At 41.7% G+C, this 20,002-nt stretch overlaps 2 protein-coding genes across 5 annotated transcripts; one reads left to right on the top strand and one right to left on the bottom strand.

Annotated features, from left to right (window-relative positions):
- Positions 1 to 838: 838 nt before the first annotated feature.
- Positions 839 to 8,346, top strand: LOC132861825 (microphthalmia-associated transcription factor-like). The gene is made up of 9 exons (XM_060893407.1): positions 839 to 1,059; positions 2,781 to 3,039; positions 3,403 to 3,612; positions 4,682 to 4,780; positions 6,949 to 7,060; positions 7,179 to 7,235; positions 7,327 to 7,402; positions 7,483 to 7,630; positions 7,747 to 8,346. The coding sequence occupies exons 1-9, from the start codon at positions 956 to 958 to the stop codon at positions 7,993 to 7,995; spliced, it is 1,314 nt and encodes a 437-aa protein (XP_060749390.1). The 5' UTR covers positions 839 to 955; the 3' UTR covers positions 7,996 to 8,346.
- A 143-nt stretch (positions 8,347 to 8,489) lies between these two features.
- Positions 8,490 to 19,947, bottom strand: LOC132861826 (transmembrane protein 106C-like). 4 transcript variants are annotated; one of them, XR_009649976.1, is made up of 9 exons: positions 18,267 to 18,882; positions 17,886 to 17,949; positions 14,280 to 14,439; positions 12,857 to 12,997; positions 12,631 to 12,680; positions 12,414 to 12,467; positions 11,959 to 12,185; positions 10,054 to 10,192; positions 8,490 to 9,919 (listed from the first exon to the last, which is right to left on the bottom strand). XR_009649976.1 is itself a non-coding variant. In XM_060893410.1 (8 exons), exons 2-8 carry the CDS (start codon positions 18,424 to 18,426, stop codon positions 12,023 to 12,025), a joined length of 792 nt encoding a protein of 263 aa, XP_060749393.1. In that variant the 5' UTR covers positions 18,427 to 18,443; positions 19,849 to 19,947; the 3' UTR covers positions 11,864 to 12,022. The 4 variants fall into 4 exon arrangements, 3 of the variants coding, with proteins under 3 accessions (XP_060749393.1, XP_060749392.1, XP_060749394.1); XM_060893410.1 differs by lacking the exons at positions 8,490 to 9,919; positions 10,054 to 10,192 and adding an exon at positions 19,849 to 19,947 and having other exon boundaries at positions 11,864 to 12,185; positions 18,267 to 18,443; XM_060893409.1 differs by lacking the exons at positions 8,490 to 9,919; positions 10,054 to 10,192 and having other exon boundaries at positions 11,864 to 12,185.
- Between the last annotated feature and the right edge of the window lie 55 nt (positions 19,948 to 20,002).

A 20,002-nucleotide genomic window follows, 5' to 3' on the forward strand; every position in this document is an offset into this window, starting at 1 on the left:
GAGATTTTTTTCTTTTTTAAACCTTCAGCTGTCTCTAACCAGTAACCAGACACTGAGTGTCTGACATGTTTTTGCTGTATTTCATAAAAACATAAAGGTAGTAAGCTAGTGTTATAAATATTACAAATTAATTATTACCGGTTAAAACCCCGCCCATTTCAAGACATGCCCCACCCACTCCGAGTACAGATACAGATAATTCATATGGTTAACAGATACGGATACAGATACAGATAATGCTGTACTCGCTCATCCCTAATTTGTACTAAAATGTGTTCTTTTTCAATAGGCATATACAGTATGTGTCTGAAACAGGTAGCCTAGTGCATCCCAAATTTTTCAACATTATCATATTAATATAACATTATAGTCATTATGGCCTTTAGAAATATGTTTTTGAGGAGGTTTGGTAGTGCACAACAGGCCCCTGTGGCACAGCCTAAGCTTTTGTCCTTAATGGCATTTTTTCCTTGCATTAGTTTTATACTTTAAGTAGTTTTGAAACCAGCATTTTTACACTTTTACTTGAGTAAAAAGCTCGACAGAAGCTCGACTTCTACAGAAGTCTTTTTAAACTCTAGTATCTTTACTTCTACCTGAGTAATGAATGTGAATACTTTTGACACCACTAATCACACCATCTGCTCTCTCTCTCTCTCTCTCTCTCTCACACACACACACACACACACACACACACACACGGCTGCCTGTCCCTCAGTGCGGTGTCCAATGAGAATCCACAGACAGACACCCTGAACGCGAGCTCGGCGGTGCATTGTGGGAGATGTAGTTTCCGGTGCCGCAGTGCACCGTAAGCGTGCGGGGGAGAGAAACTACAAACAGGACATCGCGGCGTTGTGAACTTTAGAGTGCGGGTCTGACCTGTCTGTCTGTCTGTCCGCTACAGTCTCGTGCATGTTTCATGCGCTTTTCTGCGTAAACGGAACCGGACAGCATGCAGGCGGAGTCCGGGATTGTTCCAGACCTGGAGGTCGATGAGGAGTTTACCGAAGAACCGAAAATTTATTACGAACTGAAGAGTCAGCCAATCAAACCCAGGTCAGTGCGAGTCACGCGCTCAGAGTCCCGTTAATACCGAGAATTAATTAATAAATCAATTTTACAATTCAGGTGTGAAACTAATCCTGTGAGTGTGTGTGTGTGTGTGTGTGTGTGTGTGTGTGTACCTAGACTATACCCATGAACTATATCATAAATGTGAAATATAAGAAGCTGTGTGTGGGGCTGCAGTCAGATTAACACTGATGAACATTATGTATATAGTAATATAAAGGTTTTCACTAATCTCCTGTTATATAACATAAGATTCTGTAACTGGACTAAAGTCTGATTCATGTTGAAAAGTAAAACGTTTTAACTGCTTAATCAAACAATTTTCTCATTAGATAAGTTTAATTATGATTAACATAGTCAAATATTAATGGAAATAATTCATAACCCAGTAAACACCATGTAACTATGACCAGCCTGTGTGTGTGTGTGTGTGTGTGTATACACTGTGAGGGCATTCCTGAAGGTCAGTAAAATTATTTATAGCTGAGACTTTTTAGTCATGTATTCATATCTATCAGGATAAACTGCATGTGATTTACTGAGTGTATGTCTTCAGTGTTATTGCTGTGAATTTTTAAGGTGTGTGTGTGTGTGTGTTCGGGGGTGGTTTGGGGGTTGGGAATCATGCTTAAAATCATGTGTAAAAAAGATAAAGTCGTATGGAGTGACGCTTTCTCACCCAGACTAGATTTAGCCGTCTGAGTGCTCACGCTGAGTTTCATTACAGCACTAAAATAAAGACGTGACAGGAACAAGTGGAGTGTCTTCACACAACCGCTCACACACTACTGGCAAGACTTTAACACACACTGACCTGTGTGAATTTTCAGTACTCGTAACTGAAGTTGCCGCTGTGGTGCCGCCCCCTTCTAATTCTCTCTCTTACACACAACACAACAAACACACAGTCAGTGTAACTGTCCAAGGGTGTTCAGTGCTCCTTCACTCAGGGAAACAATCATGTCATCTGTGTGAGCACTCACATGTAAGTAAATCAGAGAGAGAGAGAGAGAGAGTGTGTGTGAGTGAGAGTGGGAGAGAGAGCGAGAGAGTGTAAATTAGGCAGGGAGGCACCACAAAGGCAGCAATTTCAGTGTGTTAAGGTTAAGGGGCTAGTGCTTAGGGTTAAGGTTTAAGGTTAGGGTTAGCGTTAGGGTTTGAGGTTATGATTAGTGATTAAGAGACAAATTTAGGGATAGGGTGAGGATTAAGGTTAAAGGGTAAAGAGGATAAGTCTTAGAGTTTATTGCCTGAAATTAATATTTAGGGCATCATGTAACAACTGAGAAAACATCAGAGAGAAAGTTGTTGGCAGATTTCACTCCCACACATTGTCTGTCTTTTTGAATCTATCTGTCTCTCTGTATGTCTCTTGCAGTATCTGTCTGTCTCTCTATGTGTCTGTGTCTCTTTGTCAGTTCAGTTCAGATGAGCTTCATTGCCATGAGATTATTTCAGCATGTTTTCAAAGCAATTATATACAACAGAGAACAAACGATTAGAAGAAGTGAAGAAAACAAAAAAGGATTAGGTTTATGGTACCTATAGTATATTTCTATGTGCTATGAGTGGTGTTTGTGTGTCTGAGTTCACATGCCCATGCCCGAGTTCATCAGTGTTTGGTTTAACACTACTCTCTTTTTTCTGTAGCTGTACCAGTCTGTCTGACTCTCTCTCTCTTTCTCTGTTTTTCTGTCTCTCTGCAGTACGTATCAGTCAGATCAGCGGTGTTCATCTTTCTCCTCTCTCTCTTCGTCCCGTGTTCTTCTGCGGCAACAGTTGATGCGTGAGCAGCTTCATGATCAGGAGCGAAGGGAGAATAAGTTTAGATGCCACACCTCCCCATATGACCCGCCCACTTCAACACAAAGCTGTACCCTATACCCCACCCAGACTTCTGCCATTGATGTCAGCACCCACGTGGCCCCGCCCACCACCACACTTGTGCCCCCTGAAGTGCTGAGGGTAGGTTGCTCATGATATAAATTTAAACACTATTTTAAAAATATTTATACATACCTAGGTAATTTCCTTGCAGCCACGTGGCCACACATCCACAATTCTTTGCAATTCAGTCAATTAAATTCAGCTTTGCAGAAAACTTAATTTAGATTTAGATCCCTAATGAACAATTCAGAGGTGACAAACTACGTGAGATGATATAAGCAAGAAACCCCCAGAGGGAATAAGTCTGCATGATATTGGATAGAGTGATTATAAATCAGTTAAGTGTACAGATGTAGAAGAGTAAATTCACTGTTCACTTCAATTTAAATCAATCAGCATTAATCTGTGTGTGTGTCTCTCATACTCTCCATCTGTCTGCAGGTGAAGACTCATTTAGAAAACCCTACTAAGTATCACCTAAAGCAGGCTCAGAGACAGCAGCTGAAAGTGTACCTGTCGACCACACTTGACCCATTTCCCAGCATGCCCTGTGCCACATCTGAACCTGGGGGAATTCCAGCCAGGCAGATGAACAGCAGCCCCAACAGTCCCATGGCATCACTCACCCTCAACTCCACCTGTAAGAGAGAGGTACACACTCTGTGTTATCGTACTTCCTTACTTCACAGACCATCCTGTTGCCTAATCAGCTGAGTCTAGTATGTTAAATATGTTAATAAAAGGGTTAAATTTCCATTTCCATTACTCAACACTATAACGTCACCATGCTCAGAGTATAATTCCTAACACCAGTAACCTATTAAGCAGATATGACACTGTACTGAGTGTCCACAGTGCTGAGCTCCACACACCAATACACACAATGGGATTCAATTATGAATACTTGTGTGTATGAATGTTGATAAATGCCAATCATCCATAAATTGCCTGCCACATGCATGGCCAGGATAATTTGTATGTAGTGATGTGCACAAAACCCCATTAAAAAGTCCACAGACAACAGTGAGTATGAAAAAAGAGAGGGTAAAGCCTGAAGTTTTTTGCCTCACTTCTATTACAATTAAATTATTTACAATTTATAATATTAATAATGATAAGCAAGCACTACATTCTAATTCAACTGAAGCATTTGTTTACAAATGACATACTGAGCACTGACATACCTGCAATCTTTCAAAAGATTATCAACAATGTTTTTCAATATATAATTGAAATGGCTATTTGCTAAGTATATTAAATCATAAAAACAATTTAAAGTGTTATAGATCAGGCAGGTTTGATGCCCAATGACGCCTGAGATAGGCACAGGCTCCCCGTGACCCGAGGTAGTTCGGATAAGCGGTAGAAGATGAATGAGTGAGTGAGTGAGATCAGGCAGGTCTGGAGAACAGAAATGGCCAAGATCACTGGAAGCTTGGGAGAAGCATGTCTTCTACTGTCTTCACTCCACATTTAAACCCTAATTAAGTGTTTGTTCAAACCTGGCGCATAATACGCTATTTCTTGGACTTGTCACTACGTACAGTGTTAACTCAGTTATTAACCCTGTAACATGAACAATTAACACTAAAGTTTAGACTGATGTAAACTGTAACCCTAACAGTATGAGCAAGACTAACTTTGTACTATAATTACAATAAAGTATTAATAATAATCTTGGTCATTTTGTTACAGCTGTTGCATCTGTGTTTATTTACAGATGGATGACGTAATTGATGACATCATCAGTTTGGAGTCAAGTTACAGTGATGACATGCTAGGAATGTCTTTGGACTCTGCCCTTCACATGGCCAACACGGTAGACTTCCCATTTCACTACTTGTCACGGTTTCTATTAGACCATGTTATATTTAAAATTTCTACTCTAAACTACTGTATTGATGCTTAGCTTTGCCTTCAATTTAACCCCCAACTAAGTTGGTGTGGGTCTGTAACTGAACTCTTATTTCTGTATGTTTTTGGGACAGAACTGGGAACCCACATGGACATGGTGCGAACATGTGACACTCCACACAAACTGTAATCAAAGCTCAGGATCACACTCTGTAGCTGTGAGGTGACGTAACGCTCTATGCCATGGTTTCTCCTGTAACACTGGAGTGTAAACATGTTGACACTGTGTCACATGGTTGAGCCGGATGTCTCTGTTTATTCTGAGTCTATGCTATGTCTCTCTCTCTCTCTTTCTTTCTCTCTCTCTCTCTCTCTCTCTCTCTCTCTCTCTTTCTCTTTCTGGCACACAAATCACAGAAGATACAATTCATTACTTTCACATGTCACTGCTGTTAAAGAAAAATTCTGAATAATACATAACAAAAAATGCTGATTCTCTGGAGAATAAAGTAGGGTCAGGGGTTTAAACATTCCTAGTAACCATTATTATATTTTTACTGGTTTTAAACACATATTGCAAGGACAGAGTTATTAAAGTTAACATTTAGATGTATTTCTTGTCCTTGTATCAGAGAGCAATTTTAACTTATACTTTTTCAGGCTGTAGTATGAGAATTAGCGACAGCTGTAGACAAATACGTCAACATCTAAGAAAAAAATAAATGGCTATTCTGAGTGCAAATTATCAAAAACATCACTTATAGATGAATGTGTGTGAGCTAAAATTCACATAACCAATTTACACTTACACTGCTGCTTTCTGTCTGTCAGCTACACACATTTATATAAACACACATCATATGGTTTACAAGGCTGTTACACACACACACACACACACACACACACAAACCACCCGAGTGCCATCTTTTCACAGGTGTGTGTGTGGATTCCAAATAAATTTGGTGTCAAACACAAGGAAACACTGAGGATTAAAGACATAACATTTCTCAAGATTCACAATAAATCACAATATACAACATAGTGAATGAATGAATATACATAACTCTCCAAATTATTTACAGACTGAGGCTGAGATTTCTGTACAGAAATAAACGTTTTTTTACATCCAGCTTTCCTCATTAGCTTATTCAGCTTTGCATCTCTAGCTCCAACGCTGCTCCTCCAGCTGATTACAGAAAAGAACTTGCAACCACACATGAATGATCTGTGTTTTTGTGGGGGTGGGGGGTGGTGTGTTGTCTGCTCAGACCGGTTTTGTAGACCACTAGGTCCTCCAGTTTAGTTCTCCATCTACCAAGATAAGATTGAGGTTTCCTTTTGAGACAACTTCTTTCCTTCTTTTCACTGTGCCTCTAACTAGCTCACTAGGGTTGTGTAATTGAAAATTTAAATGTCTCATTCTTATATTCATGTAAAGCTGCTTTGAGACAGTATCCATTGTTAGAAGTTCTATACAAATAAAATAGAACTGAAATGAATAGTGTGTTGACTACCATAACTGCCTCATCCTTGATGAAGATATGGTTGGTAACTATCCTCCTATAGTCTGCCACCAAGTCCTTGGTCTGAGATATACCAGAACAGTTTGTGGTTCTTGCACCAGTCCACAAATTTGTCCACCTCCATCTTGTACTTGTTGTATTGAATGACTGAGGTGTAGTGTGTGAACAGAAATGGAAACAGAACAGTTCCTACTCACCAGCCAGTCATACATGCTTCTACCCACTCTAACAAACAGGGGCTTATCAGACAGATAGTTCATTGTCCAGAATATGGTGGATCTATTCATCATGTTCTATGGTATCTCATGATTCAAACAATAGATCCAGCCTCATCAAGGTGTGAAAGTTCTCACTAAAGCAGGTATGTGATGAAATCATCCAGTCCCAGTTGTACTTGGTAGGTAAACTGAACAGGGTGTTGTGGCATGGGGATGGTGGGTTTATGGGGGAGGAACAGCCTCTGGCCATGCTGTTAATGTCCTCCCCACGATGAAGTCCTCTGTCGAGTTGGCAGTGTCTTCATGGCTGCACGATGAAGTTATTCCCAGTTTGACTGGATTTCTAATTGGTCTATTTTTATAGTGTCTGTGTATGTGTTTCAACCTGGTAGGTGCCACTGTCAGTGAATCAGATGGATGTTTATAATAATCAGAGTTTAGCTCCACCTACCATCAGCAATTCCTGCCATGAGAACCTGCCCAACATCAAGAGGGAGTTTTATGGTAATTGTGCACATGCACACAAAAAAAATCACTTAACCAGATTTAACATGCATTCATATACAAAGAAATGGAACTCACCTGATAAAAACAACTTTGTCGATTCTTCATCCACTCTCAGATGCAGATGCTCGCGCTCTTGCAAAGGAACGACAGAAAAAAGATAACCACAACCTGAGTGAGTTTCGCAACACCTTTTATTATATAAAACTAACTTAGTGTAAGAATATAATCTCTATTTTAAACATGTTTTCATCGTGTTCTTGCAGTTGAGAGAAGACGGCGATTCAATATCAATGACCGCATTAAAGAGCTTGGCACTCTCATCCCCAAATTCAACGACCCGTACGTCCATCACCACACCACTGTTACTGCACTGCACCATCAGGTCTGCTCCTGTCAGCTGTGTGTGTGTGTGTGTTCAGGGAAATGCGCTGGAACAAGGGCACTATACTGAAGGCATCAGTGGACTATATCAAGAAGCTGCAGAAGGATCAGCAACACGCCAAAGAGCTGGAGACCCGGCAAAAGAAACTGGAGATTGCTAACCGCCACCTGATGGTGCGAGTACAGGTATACAGCTCTGCAGCATCATCTCAGTGCATGTGCAGAACACTCCACATTATGTTGCTTAAGAAGGCCAGTTATCATGTTTTCTGTTCTCTTTGCTAATGCTAATAATAATACAGGAGTTGGAGATTCAGGCTCGAGCTCAGGGTCACGTCCCTTCACCCCAAGGCGACTGCAATAAGCCCACAGAAGGCCACACCCCAACATCTGACCCTAGAACCTATGTGGTCATGGCCAAGACCACAGATGCCAAACTAGATGACATGTTGATGGAGGACATGATGTTGCCCTTAACAACAAGCCTTTCACCAAAGAACAACAGCACAAAGAGTAGCGTTATCATGGAGGAGAATGAGCACACATGCTAGCACTTTATGGTCTGACATCAGTATAGCATGATGTTTTTTCTGAAAACTTCCTGCTTTTCTGTATTTTGTTTTATTTATATGTAGTATTATTTTATATTAAACTATTTACTGTTAGCATTAAGTTTACTTATCAATGTGTTTTTTAATGTAATTTAGATAAACACTGAGATTAGACACACATCAATAAATTCAGCTTCCTCAGCACAGAACCTCAGTCGTACCGCACGTTAACCTTGTACATATGAACATTAGAGACGCACAACTTCACTCACAAGAGTTTATCAAAATGTAGAGCATTTATTTAAAATTTTATTGTGTGTAGAATCCAAAAATTCTATCACTGTCTAGTTTATAGTGAATATCCACACACGCATCTAATTTAACTGACAGGAAAGTGCTCTAAGGGAAAACTGTCAGATATATTAGTGCAATAAAGTTTAATATGTGTATCTATTATTTATTTATTAATGTAAACTGCCAGTTTTACACATTAAAGACAGGGGCAGGGCTAAAGGAAGTTACTATCTGTTGGTGTGTTAATTCAAAACCCTTAGAGACAACAGTACATGAGACACACAATCTCTCTCATAGACACACACATATTCTCTTTCAACCACTCTCTCTCTCTCTCTCTCTCTCTCTCACACACACACACAGGAGTCTAACTAACTCTTGAAGCATTGATTTACAATTACAAATAATAATAATAATAAAAAACATGGTCAGGAACATAATGGGTGAGGTCACAGCTAACAAATTATTTAGAATGTTAATGACACCATTAATGTTAATTACATTTAAGGAGCGTTGATGAAGGATAATTTACAAACATTTTAGCTTTTGAAAAATGTGTGTAAACAGTAAATATACCTCAAATTAGCATTTTGCATCTAAGTGAACAAACAGCCAAGTTAGAGGGTTAGGGTTCTCCTGTGGTTTCAGTAGCCCTTGACTGAAGCAGTAGCCCAGGTACTTCCCCAGATGGCACTTGCAGGGGTTAACTGTAAGCCTGGCCTTCGAGAGGGCTCCCAGAACCTCCCCCGGGTTGAACAAGTGGTCCACCCACGTGAAGGAGTGGATCACAACATTGTCCAGGTAGGCTGCAGTCCATGAGGTGCTGGAATGTGGCCAGTGCCCCATTAAGGCCAAGGGAAGAATCCGGTACTGCCAGTGGCCATCGGTGGCCGCTTTGGGGGTTTTTTTGCCTCCAGGGCGAGGGCCACCTGCCAGTTGCCCTTGGTCAGGCCAAGAGAGGAAATAAACCGGATAGCATCCTCTTCAGCATCTGATCCACAAGACCATTAGTCTGCAGGTGGTAGACAGATGTCCTCAGCTGCTTGATCTGTAAGAGCTGACAAATCTGCCATTAGTTTATACAAGAAGGCCATACCTTGGTCTGTGAGCACGTCCTTCGGGATCCTGACCCAGCTGAGTGTAAGGAATAGCTCCATGGCAATATTGTATAGCTCCATGGCAATATTCCGAGAGGTGGCCTTCCGAAGTGGCCCCAGGGTATCGCGTGGCGTAGTCTACAATCATGAGGATGTACTCGTGGCCCAAGTCTGACTTCAGCGGCCAGTCATGTCAGAGCACAAGGGGGCGGGGAGGTCAGGGATAAGGCCAATAAGGAGCAGCCAATTGCAGACAGGGGCGTGGAAATGGGCCGTCCCTCCACAGCAAAGTGAGGTTTTCTCTGACCAGCTCCAACTCCAGCTGCCAGCAGGGCTGTGGGCGATGGGGAATGGGGCGGATCTCTTTCCACGTGTCCTGAACCATCTTGTTAACTTTGTGTTGGCCAGCTCTCCCGGTCAAAGGTGCTCAAATGTGTCCAGGAAGGCCGGGATCAGGGAGATTTCGAGGGTTGCCATTGCTGTTGAGGGTTTTTCCGTGTCTGATGCCGCATTGTCTACCAATGTAGGGCACTCTTGAGAAGCAGACAAAAGAATAGCACTGAGCAAGGGATCAAGTGCAAGAACACACAGTGTATTAGATGGGTTTCCCCATCTTACCTCCCTCTATTAGCTGCCCTGCCTTGCAATCTAATTCAGTGGCACTCACCTTGGTGCTGAAGCCTCGGGGAGTGTTGTCAGCGATGCTGGCCACGGTGCTGCACTGCCGCTTTCCGCTATGTTTTTAGCTTTTAGCTGCTGCATCAGGCACAAATTATATTTGAATCCAACTAACAATAATGAATAATCTTCAACATTCAGAATGAAGGAGAAATTCTTTAGTTTATGAAATAAGCAAAAATTGCTCTTCTTCTGCTTCAAATACAGAAACGTATACTATTGTTAAATGTTAACACTAGGGATGAGCGAGTACAGCATTATCTGTATCTGTATCCGTATCTGTTAACCATATGAATTATCTGTATCCGTATCCGTACTCGGAGTGGGTGGGTCATAACCCGGAAGTAGGCGGGGCTTGTCTTGAAATGGGTGGGGTTTTAACCGGTAATAATTAATTTGTAATATTTATAACACTAGCTTACTACCTTTATGTTTTCATGAAATACAGCAAAAACGTGTCAGACACTCAGTGTCTGGTTACTGGTTAGAGACAGATGAAGGTTTAAAAAAGAAAAAAAATCTTCGACAGGCAGAGACGCAATGCGAATCGCATTCTACCAAGCAAGCACCACGTCTGAACGAACCCACGTTTACCAGAACTCTACTGGTTAGTAAGTACGTGTTATTAACGTTACAACCCGAAGTAAAAAGCTGAAGAAACCCTAAACGTTAACGGAAAAGACCCGCGAACCCGAGTGACTGAGGGAGAGACAGAGAGCTGTTCTGTGTGTGACTGTGAGTGAGCAGAGCGAGACACAGCAACACAATACATCTGTATGTGTGTAGGGGAGGGGCGCTGTGACTAGCCTATCACTGTAGGGGAGGGGCGCTGTGACTAGCCTATCACTGTAGGGGAGGGGCTCTGTGACTAGCCTATCACTGTAGGGGAGGGGCGCTGTGACTAGCCTATCACTGTAGGGGAGGGGCGCTGTGACTAGCCTATCACTGTAGGGGAGGGGCGCTGTGACTAGCCTATCACTGTAGGGGAGGGGCGCTGTGACTAGCCTATCACAGAACGCTGACACAATCAGCTACCCAATGATGATTTTCATTCAATCCGAGCACAGATATTGACTCGTATTACTCGTATAATACTCGTACTCGGCAGAAGGGCTTTATCCGTACCGGATACTCGTTTCAGCCGAGTATCCGGCTCATCTCTAGTTAACACTAACCCCAACATTTGCATCTATTTTACTATCCATGTTAGCATTTAGCATCCCATGTCACACAGACATAATTTATATACAAACCTCTCTGCTTTAAAGCTACATATTTAAGCTACATAATCTGTTGAAAGTGTAACTACCGTATTGTTTGCTTTTTTCTTTTGAATTTATAAACTAGTGTATATATGTATTTGTACTAAGTTTCTACTTTATATTTGCACATTTTTTCTTTGCTGCTCCTAACAGAAATTTCACCACTGTGGGATGAATAAAGGTACATCTTATATGCTAAAAGCAAACGTCTCCTAAAAGTGACCAAAATGGACAGTTGTAGCTGTCAGGACATTTAACATGTACTACTGATGGTCATGAGTTTAAATGCATTGCAACCATTGGGCCCCTGCACAAAGGCCTTATGGATAAGGGCATCTGACAAATACTGTAACTATACAGTACTACTGTATAACTACTACATAAACTACTGTAATATTAGCAGCCATTCAGCAGTAACACCACATGCTAGCATACGCATCACATTTCATTTATTCTGAAAATCAGTCCCTTTAGTTTAAAGAAACACAAAATGCTAAGCACTTTATGTGACTGAAGTGAGTGACCAAGAATATAAATGCAGTTTATAAAGTTTAATGAACTTTTTTTATCAAGTATGAATGCAGTATTAGCATTAAGCATCTCCGCTACACTCAGTTAAAGGGACAGGATACTGTAAGAAACATTCATATCACTGGCTTAAAGACATGAAGAGTGATTCTAACAATGCCACTGTGTTTAATATGTGTAGCCTGTGTCTGTGTAGCCTGAGTGAGGCAGCACAGACCCATGAAGGTCAGGCGGGTGGTGCAGGGTGGAGTTAGCCCCACAGTCAATGTAGCGATATGCCTCCAAAGTGTTTTGTGCACTGCGAACCATGCAGGAAGTTTTTACAGTGGTCCTGTCAGGGACAAACACAAAGAAACAACAAACAGTGTGATTAAACTATGATGTATGAAACTATGATGAGTGTGTGATTTTTTTGGGACATATTAGTACAGGTGAGTATATTTTTTGTGTAATTAATTTGAACTGAGTCACACTGTTTTTTGCAGTGTGTGTGAGTAGTGTGTGATTTAGCTTCTCACACTGACTCATCACTGTAAAGGCCTTGACATCAGAGACTCACTGTGTAAACACCACAATGTTATGAACTTTAATGCTGGCCATGGTGCAGAAAGCACTGTGAGAACAAAAAAAACATATCAGACATCAACATACATACACAGTCACTCTCTCATGCACACACACACAGGCTAATACATTAGCATAAGCTAAGCGTTATCAGTGCGACTCAGTTGCTGAATTTGAACTCAGTAGAAGCAAAAAAGTAAAAATGAACTCACTATACATAGGACAGCGAACCGCTAATCTCCACACTCACAGTGTAGTTCATCTGCGCAATAAGCACACACAGGGTCACTGTACAAAATACAGTCAGTAGATGTGGTTCATAACAATCTCTGATTTGTAACTCTTCTCCTATATCAGTCTGTGACTGACAGTGCCTACATGATCATCTCTTACTGACCCCTCCCCTATTCTCATCTCTGACTGACTCCACCCCCTTACCTGTCTCTGGCTTAGTGGTTGGATTCTGATGATGTTGTCAAGCTGCTGAGTGCCAATGACCGTCTTCATGTAAAGAACCTGACTGCTCACACTGTCCACCAACACGGTGAAGAAGTTCCAGTTGTTAAACTTCAGGGCATTCTGAGAACAAGGCCACAAACACAGCCACAACCACACAAAGACACAGACACAGTTTTAAATCCCACATTTGCTTGTTATTTAGTTTAAAACCCACACAACAATCTCTCTCAATCTGAAACTTTTTCTACAAAAACAATTGTTAGAGATTTACATTTAATCCTCAACACCATCCGAATTCCAATGAGAAAATGTTTAATATTGCACGGACAATTAACAGTCAGAGAACTTGAGAGCTAGATGTACAGAAATTTATAATCAGTAGAGCAAACAGAATCTTGTTCTTTCCCCCAACAGCCCAACTAATTTCAGTCATTTCCATTTTAAAATCATCAGTTTATATACTAGAGGAGTTTTCCTCCAACAGATACTAGCTTAAGCACAAATCCCCTATTAAAAATAGTCAATCCTTAGATTTAAATACCTAAGCTCGACTCCTCTCCGCTGTGTCCAAACCTTTGCCCACGGCACATTTATTTATTCTCCATGTTTTCAGAACATAGAATATAAGGAAACTGGGTAAAGCCAGCAGATTGAGGTGTACAACTGCAGATTTGAAGGTCAGGAGTTCAATTCCCAGAACCACCAAACTGCCACTGCTGAACCCTTGAGAAAAGCTCTTAACCCTCAACAGCTCAGTTGTATAAATGAAATAAAATGAAAGTCTCTCCAGATTTCTGCTAAATACAAACGGAAAACTTTTTTCTGATTAACTCTGACACACAGAGGTTCTTGTACCAGGACCACAGACAGACAGAAGTAAGCTTTCTGATTACAGAGTAACTCTGGATGGTCTTTCTATTACATCATGTGCAGCAGTAAAAGACCTCGGTGTGATTATTGATACCGGTCTCTCATTTGAAGCTCACATAAATAATATCACAAGTGTAGTCTTCATTCATCTCAGAAATATTACTAAGATAATAAATATGATGTCATCACATGATGCAGAAACACTAGTTCATGCATTTGTTACCTCTAGGTTGGATTATTGTAATGCTTTACTGTCTGGATGTTCCAGTAGGAGCATAAACAAGCTCCAGTTAGTCCAGAACACAGCAGCTAGAGTCCTAACTAGAACCAGAAGATATGAACACATCACCTCTATCTTATCCTCATTGTATTGGCTTCCAGTCAAGTTTCACATTGATTATAAAATACTATTATTAACCTATAAAGCACTTAAAATCCTCACTTTAGATTTTACTTTGTACCATCTCAGTAACATGTCACACCATCTCACACAATCTGCTGTGTGTGTGTGTGTGTGTGTATATATACTCACAGTCATGTTGATGAGCACACGGCTGGTGTCATGGTCGAAATGGATAATGACAGACCGAATCCCTCCATCCTCCACCAGCACCGGCCGAGGGAACATGAAAAAGGTCACAAGGGAACAAACGAACAAACAAACAATCACAGATAGACCCACATACTGCTTCCTGTACACACACACACACACACACACACACACACACACACACACATAATGCTGATTTGAATATTACATTATACAGCAAGCAACTGTATTGAACACTGTACTAGATCAATATTATTATAATCTCAACACTGTGCTCTTTACTTGTTTGTCTGATGAACAGAACACACAACATACACACCCTAATTCATGTCCTTAATAAAAGGAGATAAATAAGGAACCTTAAAAGACATTGTCCTAAATTCACCTTCAATATATTTTCATTTCTACCCAAACATTTGCCTACCTACGGAGCCTCCTAACATTCTGTATATAGTTTACTATTTTACTTTCTATCAGAGATTTTTAGACTGATAGTGCTCTCGACCTGTGAAATCGAGCCACAAATCAATTCAAGCCAGTGATTTCTGTATGGGTCCCAAGCTCGGATAAATAAAGAGGGTTGTGTCAGGAAGGGCATCAGGTGTAAAAGGTGCCAAATGTAGACGTGCGAGTCCTGATGAATTCCACACCAGATCGGTTGAGGCCCTGGTTAACAACGACCGCCACCAGCACTGTGGACCTACAGGGTGCCGGAGGAAACTGGGCTACTGTTGGTGGAGGGAGGAGAGGAGGGAGAAGGGTTTGTAGACAGAGAGAGAAGAGGAAAAGCAGGAGTACAGGTCTGAGAATAGGGACTATTAATGTTTATACAATGACAGGGAAAGATAGAGAGCTGGTGGACATGATGGAGATAAGGAATGTAGATCTACTGTGTGTGCAGGAGACCAGGGGGAAGGGGAGCAAAGTACATAGTATTGGAGGGGGGGAATACAAACTGTTTTATTATGGTGTGGATAGGAAGAGAAATTGGGTAGGAGTGATGCTGAAGGATGTGTGTGTGAGGAATGTTTTAGAGCTTAAGGAGTGTCAGACAGGGTCATCAGTTTGTAGTTAGAAACTGAAGAGGGGATGTTGAATGTGGTCAGTGGTTATGATCCACAAGCAGGCTGTGAGTTAGAAGAGAAGGAGCAAGTTAGATGAGGTGATGCAGAGTTTTCCAGATGGGAGAGAGTAGTGATTGGAGCAGACTTCAACAGGCATGTTGGTGAGGGGAACAGAGGTGATGAGGAGGTGATGGACAGGTTTGGTGTTAAGAAAAGGAACCTAGAAGGACACATGGTGGTGGACTTTGCTAAGCAGATGGAAATGGCTGTAGTTAACACTTATTTCCAGAAGCGAGAGGAACATAGAGTTACATATAAGAGTGGAGGTAGGAAGGGGAAGAGGCAAGCTAAAAAGAAGTGGGATCTAGAAATGACCAAAGGTAGTAGACAGGATTACAAGGAATCACAGCACAGAGTGAAGAGGGACCTGGCAAAGGCCAAACAGAAAGAATACAAGGAGTTGTATGGCAAGTTAGACATGAGGGAAGGAGAGGAGGACTTGTACAGGTTAGGGAGACAGAGAAATAGAGATGGAAAGGATGTGCAACAGATTAGGGTGAGTAAAGATAGAGGTGGAAGTGTGCTAACAGGCGAGGAGAGTGTGCAGAGAAGATAGAAGGAGTATTTTGAGGAGCTGAAGAATGAGGAAAGTGAGAGGGAAAGACAAGAGAAAGAGGTGAATATTGTAGAGCAGGAAATAGGAAAATAAGAAAGGATGAGATGAGGAAGGATCTGAGAAGGATGAAGAGTGGTCAGAAGGAGCTGCACTGTGTCGTTGTGGATTTACAGAGTGTGCCCAAGAGAAGAGCTATGGTACTGTATGTGGATGTCAGGAGTGGCAGAGAAGTACGTCAGAGTAGTTCAGGATATGTATGAGAGGAGTATGACGGCAGTGAGATGTGCTGTAGGTCAGACAGAGGAGTTCGAGGTGGAGGTGGGGATACATCAAGGATCGGCTTTCAAGTCAGACAGGAATCTCCATGGACAATAATGTTTGTGGAGGACATTGTGATCTGTAGTGAGAGTAGAGAGCAGGTGGAGGAACACCTGGAAAGTTGGAGGTCTGCTCTGGAAAAAATTCTTTCGCATTTAAAAAAAAAAAAAAAAACAAAAAAAAAAAAACACACCTTTGACACTTTTTCATTGTAACTTTGAACAAATGTTTTAAACTCATGGTATCTTAAGTATGTAACTTAGTGATCCAGCATTAATGTATTCAATGTTAGAGATTTAAGCACTTATGTACGTCGCTCTGGATAAGGGGGTCTGTCACATGATGTAAATGTAAATGTAAATGTAAAAAGAAGAGAAAAGTGTCCGGAGTGTTGTGTGTGAGACAGAAGAGTGACAGGTGTGTTGTGTGTGACAGAAGACAGTGACAGAAGAGTGTCAGAGTGTTTTGTGTGTGTGTGACAGAAGAGTGCTGTGTGTGTGTGAGACAGAAGAGTGCTGTTTGTGTGTGTGTGTGTGTGTGTGTGAGATTGACAGAAGAGTGTAAGGAGTGTTGTGTGTGACAGAAGAGTGTCAGTAAGAACTAGGGATGAGCGAGTACAGCATTATCTGTATCTGTGTCCGTATCTGTTAACCATATGAATTATCTGTATCTGTATCCGTACTCGGAGTGGGTGGGGCCGAAGGCAAGTAGGCGGGGCTTGTCTGGAAATGGCGGGGCTTTAACCGGTAATAATTAATTTGTAATATTTATAACACTAGCTTACTACCTTTATGTTTTTATGAAATACAGCAAAAACGTGCCAGACACTGTGTCTGGTTACTGGTTAGAGACAGATGAAGGTTTAAAAAAGAAAAAAAATCTCCGACAGGCAGAGACGCAATGCGAGTCGCATTCTACCAAGCAAACACCACGTCTGAACAAACCCACGTTTACCAGAACTCTACTGGTTAGTAAGTACGTATTATTAACGTTACAACCCGAAGTAAAAAGCTGAAGAAACCCTAAACGTTAACGGAAAAGACCCACGAACCCGAGTGACTGAGGGAGAGACAGAGAGCTGTTCTGTGTGTGACTGTGAGTGAGCAGAGCGAGACACAGCAACACAATACATCTGTATGTGTGTAGGGGAGGGGCTCATACGTATTACTCGTATAATACTCGTACTCGGCAGAAGTGCTTTGTCCGTACCGGATACTCGTTTCAGCCGAGTATCCGGCTCATCTCTAGTAAGAACCAAAGGAAGGTTGTGAGATGATTCACCCCTAAGGGGAAAAGACAAAAGTAGAAGAAGAAAGAAGTACTCTTAATCCGTGAAGACCTACTCAGACCTATTGAACCAGCATCAGCATTAGTGTACTGATAGAGATTTCCAAGCACTTCTGTAATCTGCAAAATGGCAAAAATGTAAGTGCATATGTGTGTGTTTAATATGGAGATCTCTCATTATCCACAGCCACACCACATACCCTAATAAAATATTATATAAGCTGCCACTCTATTTTAAACAGCTATCTAATCATTATTAATGAATCAGCATTGCATCTCCAGGTGAAAGCGTGTGGGTCTCACGTCCTCTGAGGCTGCAGTCTCTGATCACTGTAAGGAATCAATGCCACCAGCTCATTCACCTGATCTGTATCAAAAGGGAAAAAACATAATTAATTGATCTGAGAAATGACTCATCTGCAGCGTGTGAATATTGTCAGGGACGTCCTGTGACTGCTCTGGTCTTTATAGTGATATTTATGCCTTTTTTGTCCCAATTTACATTTAGTTGCAGGTCTGTACTTTGCTCTTATTGGCTGCCTTTACAGCACTGATTTGTGTGATTTAATCGGTTCAGCTGCTTTTATTTGCATCTGCGTTGTAAGTGGTTTTTTTTTTTATTTTACTTTCAATTTTGTATAGAGCTCATGCTGCAGAAGTTATCAGTGTGTTAAAGAGTCTCACCTGAGGGGATGCGTCCAGAGCCTTGGCAAGTGGGACAGGTAATGCTGTCTCTGCCTGTGAACTCCACATATGGGAACCTGGCGATGTCCTCCTGTCTGTCTAGACCATCCAGAGATTCATCATCATCTACTCGCTCCACTGGAACCTCTGCACTGCCCATCCTCCTAACTCCACCCACTGAACCACAGTGTTGAGACCACAAAGAGCCCATTAGCCCCATCCTTCTCTCTCTCTCTCACACACACACACACACACACAGGAACACATGTACATTCATGTTATCTAATGACCAAGTGTGGCAGCAGCATTTCTGAGGCTATCATGACCACAGACTCATTGAACATTAAAAGTTTAAAATGTAAAAAGACCAGGTGATTTTTTTTAATATACAACTGTCTAGTTTGTATGAGTTTGTGCCAACTGAAGCCTCAGATACCTGCTCTTGTATAACAGGAGATAAACCCAATGTGGTCCCCTGCAGTTCTAGCTCTTCCATGTTGTGTGATATTTTGTGCATGTTTTTTTGCACAACACATGGCCTTGGTGCCAGATTTAGGACACCCCTATTGTAGGGTGTAGGGAACAGGATGTAGGGAACAGGATGTAGGGTGTAGGGAACAGGATGTAGGGAACAGGATGTAGGGTGTAGGGAACAGGATGTAGGGAACAGGATGTAGGGTGTAGGGAACAGGATGTAGAGTGTAGGGAACAGGATGTAGGGAACAGGATGTAGGGTGTAGGGAACAGGATGTAGGGTGTAGGGAACAGGATGTAGGGAACAGGATGTAGGGTGTAGGGAACAGGATGTAGGGAACAGGATGTAGGGTGTAGGGAACAGGATGTAGGGTGTAGGGAACAGGATGTAGGGAACAGGATGTAGGGTGTAGGGAACAGGATGTAGGGAACAGGATGTAGGGTGTAGGGAACAGGATGTAGGGAACAGGATGTAGGGTGTAGGGAACAGGATGTAGGGAACAGGATGTAGGGTGTAGGGAACAGGATGTAGGGTGTAGGGAACAGGATGTAGGGTGTAGGGAACAGGATGTAGGGAACAGGATGTAGGGTGTAGGGAACAGGATGTAGGGTGTAGGGAACAGGATGTAGGGTGTAGGGAACAGGATGTAGGGAACAGGATGTAGGGTGTAGGGAACAGGATGTAGGGAACAGGATGTAGGGTGTAGGGAACAGGATGTAGGGTGTAGGGAACAGGATGTAGGGTGTAGGGAACAGGATGTAGGGAACAGGATGTAGGGTGTAGGGAACAGGATGTAGGGTTGCTGATTGTAGCCATTCTTCATGGTTTTTTTTCATACACATTTTTCTATATTTCTGCATCTTTTCCACAATGTCTCATGTTTCCACAATACACATTTCTCCCTATATAAGTACACAGGATATAAAGTATAGCCCCCTATATGTGTAATAAAAGCTGAATTTGAGAAATCTAGAACTTTGCTGTAATAAATTAACTTTACTAAAAACTTCATTAATAATAAATACATAAGTAACATCACTTAAAACACTAACAGTCTATTATATAGTTTACAAGTAAGTTTAATGAAAAAAATACGGCGCCTCTTACCGGCTAAATGAGCTAATAAACACACAGTAATCTGAATCACTTCACTGTGGGCTTCTTCACCTTCAGCTCCCTTTCTGTGGACCACTTTATCTTTTCTTTTACTACGTGTGTGTGTGTGTGTGTGTGTGTGCGAGAGAGAGAGAATCTGCGCTCA

Source organism: Tachysurus vachellii, chromosome 19, assembly GCF_030014155.1.
Source record: "Tachysurus vachellii isolate PV-2020 chromosome 19, HZAU_Pvac_v1, whole genome shotgun sequence".
Taxonomy (NCBI): Eukaryota; Metazoa; Chordata; class Actinopteri; order Siluriformes; family Bagridae; genus Tachysurus; species Tachysurus vachellii.

What these genes read in the sequence shown, in the direction of transcription:
- LOC132861825 (XM_060893407.1), top strand. Translation starts at nt 956, where the DNA reads ATGCAGGCGGAGTCCGGGATTGTTCCAGACCTGGAGGTCGATGAGGAG. An exon ending in CATCAAGAGGGAGTTTTATG is followed by an intron (nt 7,061 to 7,178) that starts GTAATTGTGCAC and finishes ATCCACTCTCAG; the next exon opens with ATGCAGATGCTCGCGCTCTT. An exon ending in ATCCCCAAATTCAACGACCC is followed by an intron (nt 7,403 to 7,482) that starts GTACGTCCATCA and finishes GTGTGTGTTCAG; the next exon opens with GGAAATGCGCTGGAACAAGG.
- LOC132861826 (XM_060893409.1), bottom strand. Translation starts at nt 18,486, where the DNA reads ATGGGGCTAATGGGCTCTTTGTGGTCTCAACACTGTGGTTCAGTGGGT. An exon ending in AACCACTAAGCCAGAGACAG is followed by an intron (nt 12,681 to 12,856) that starts GTAAGGGGGTGG and finishes CTTATTGCGCAG; the next exon opens with ATGAACTACACTGTGAGTGT. An exon ending in AACATTGTGGTGTTTACACA is followed by an intron (nt 12,186 to 12,413) that starts GTGAGTCTCTGA and finishes TGTCCCTGACAG; the next exon opens with GACCACTGTAAAAACTTCCT.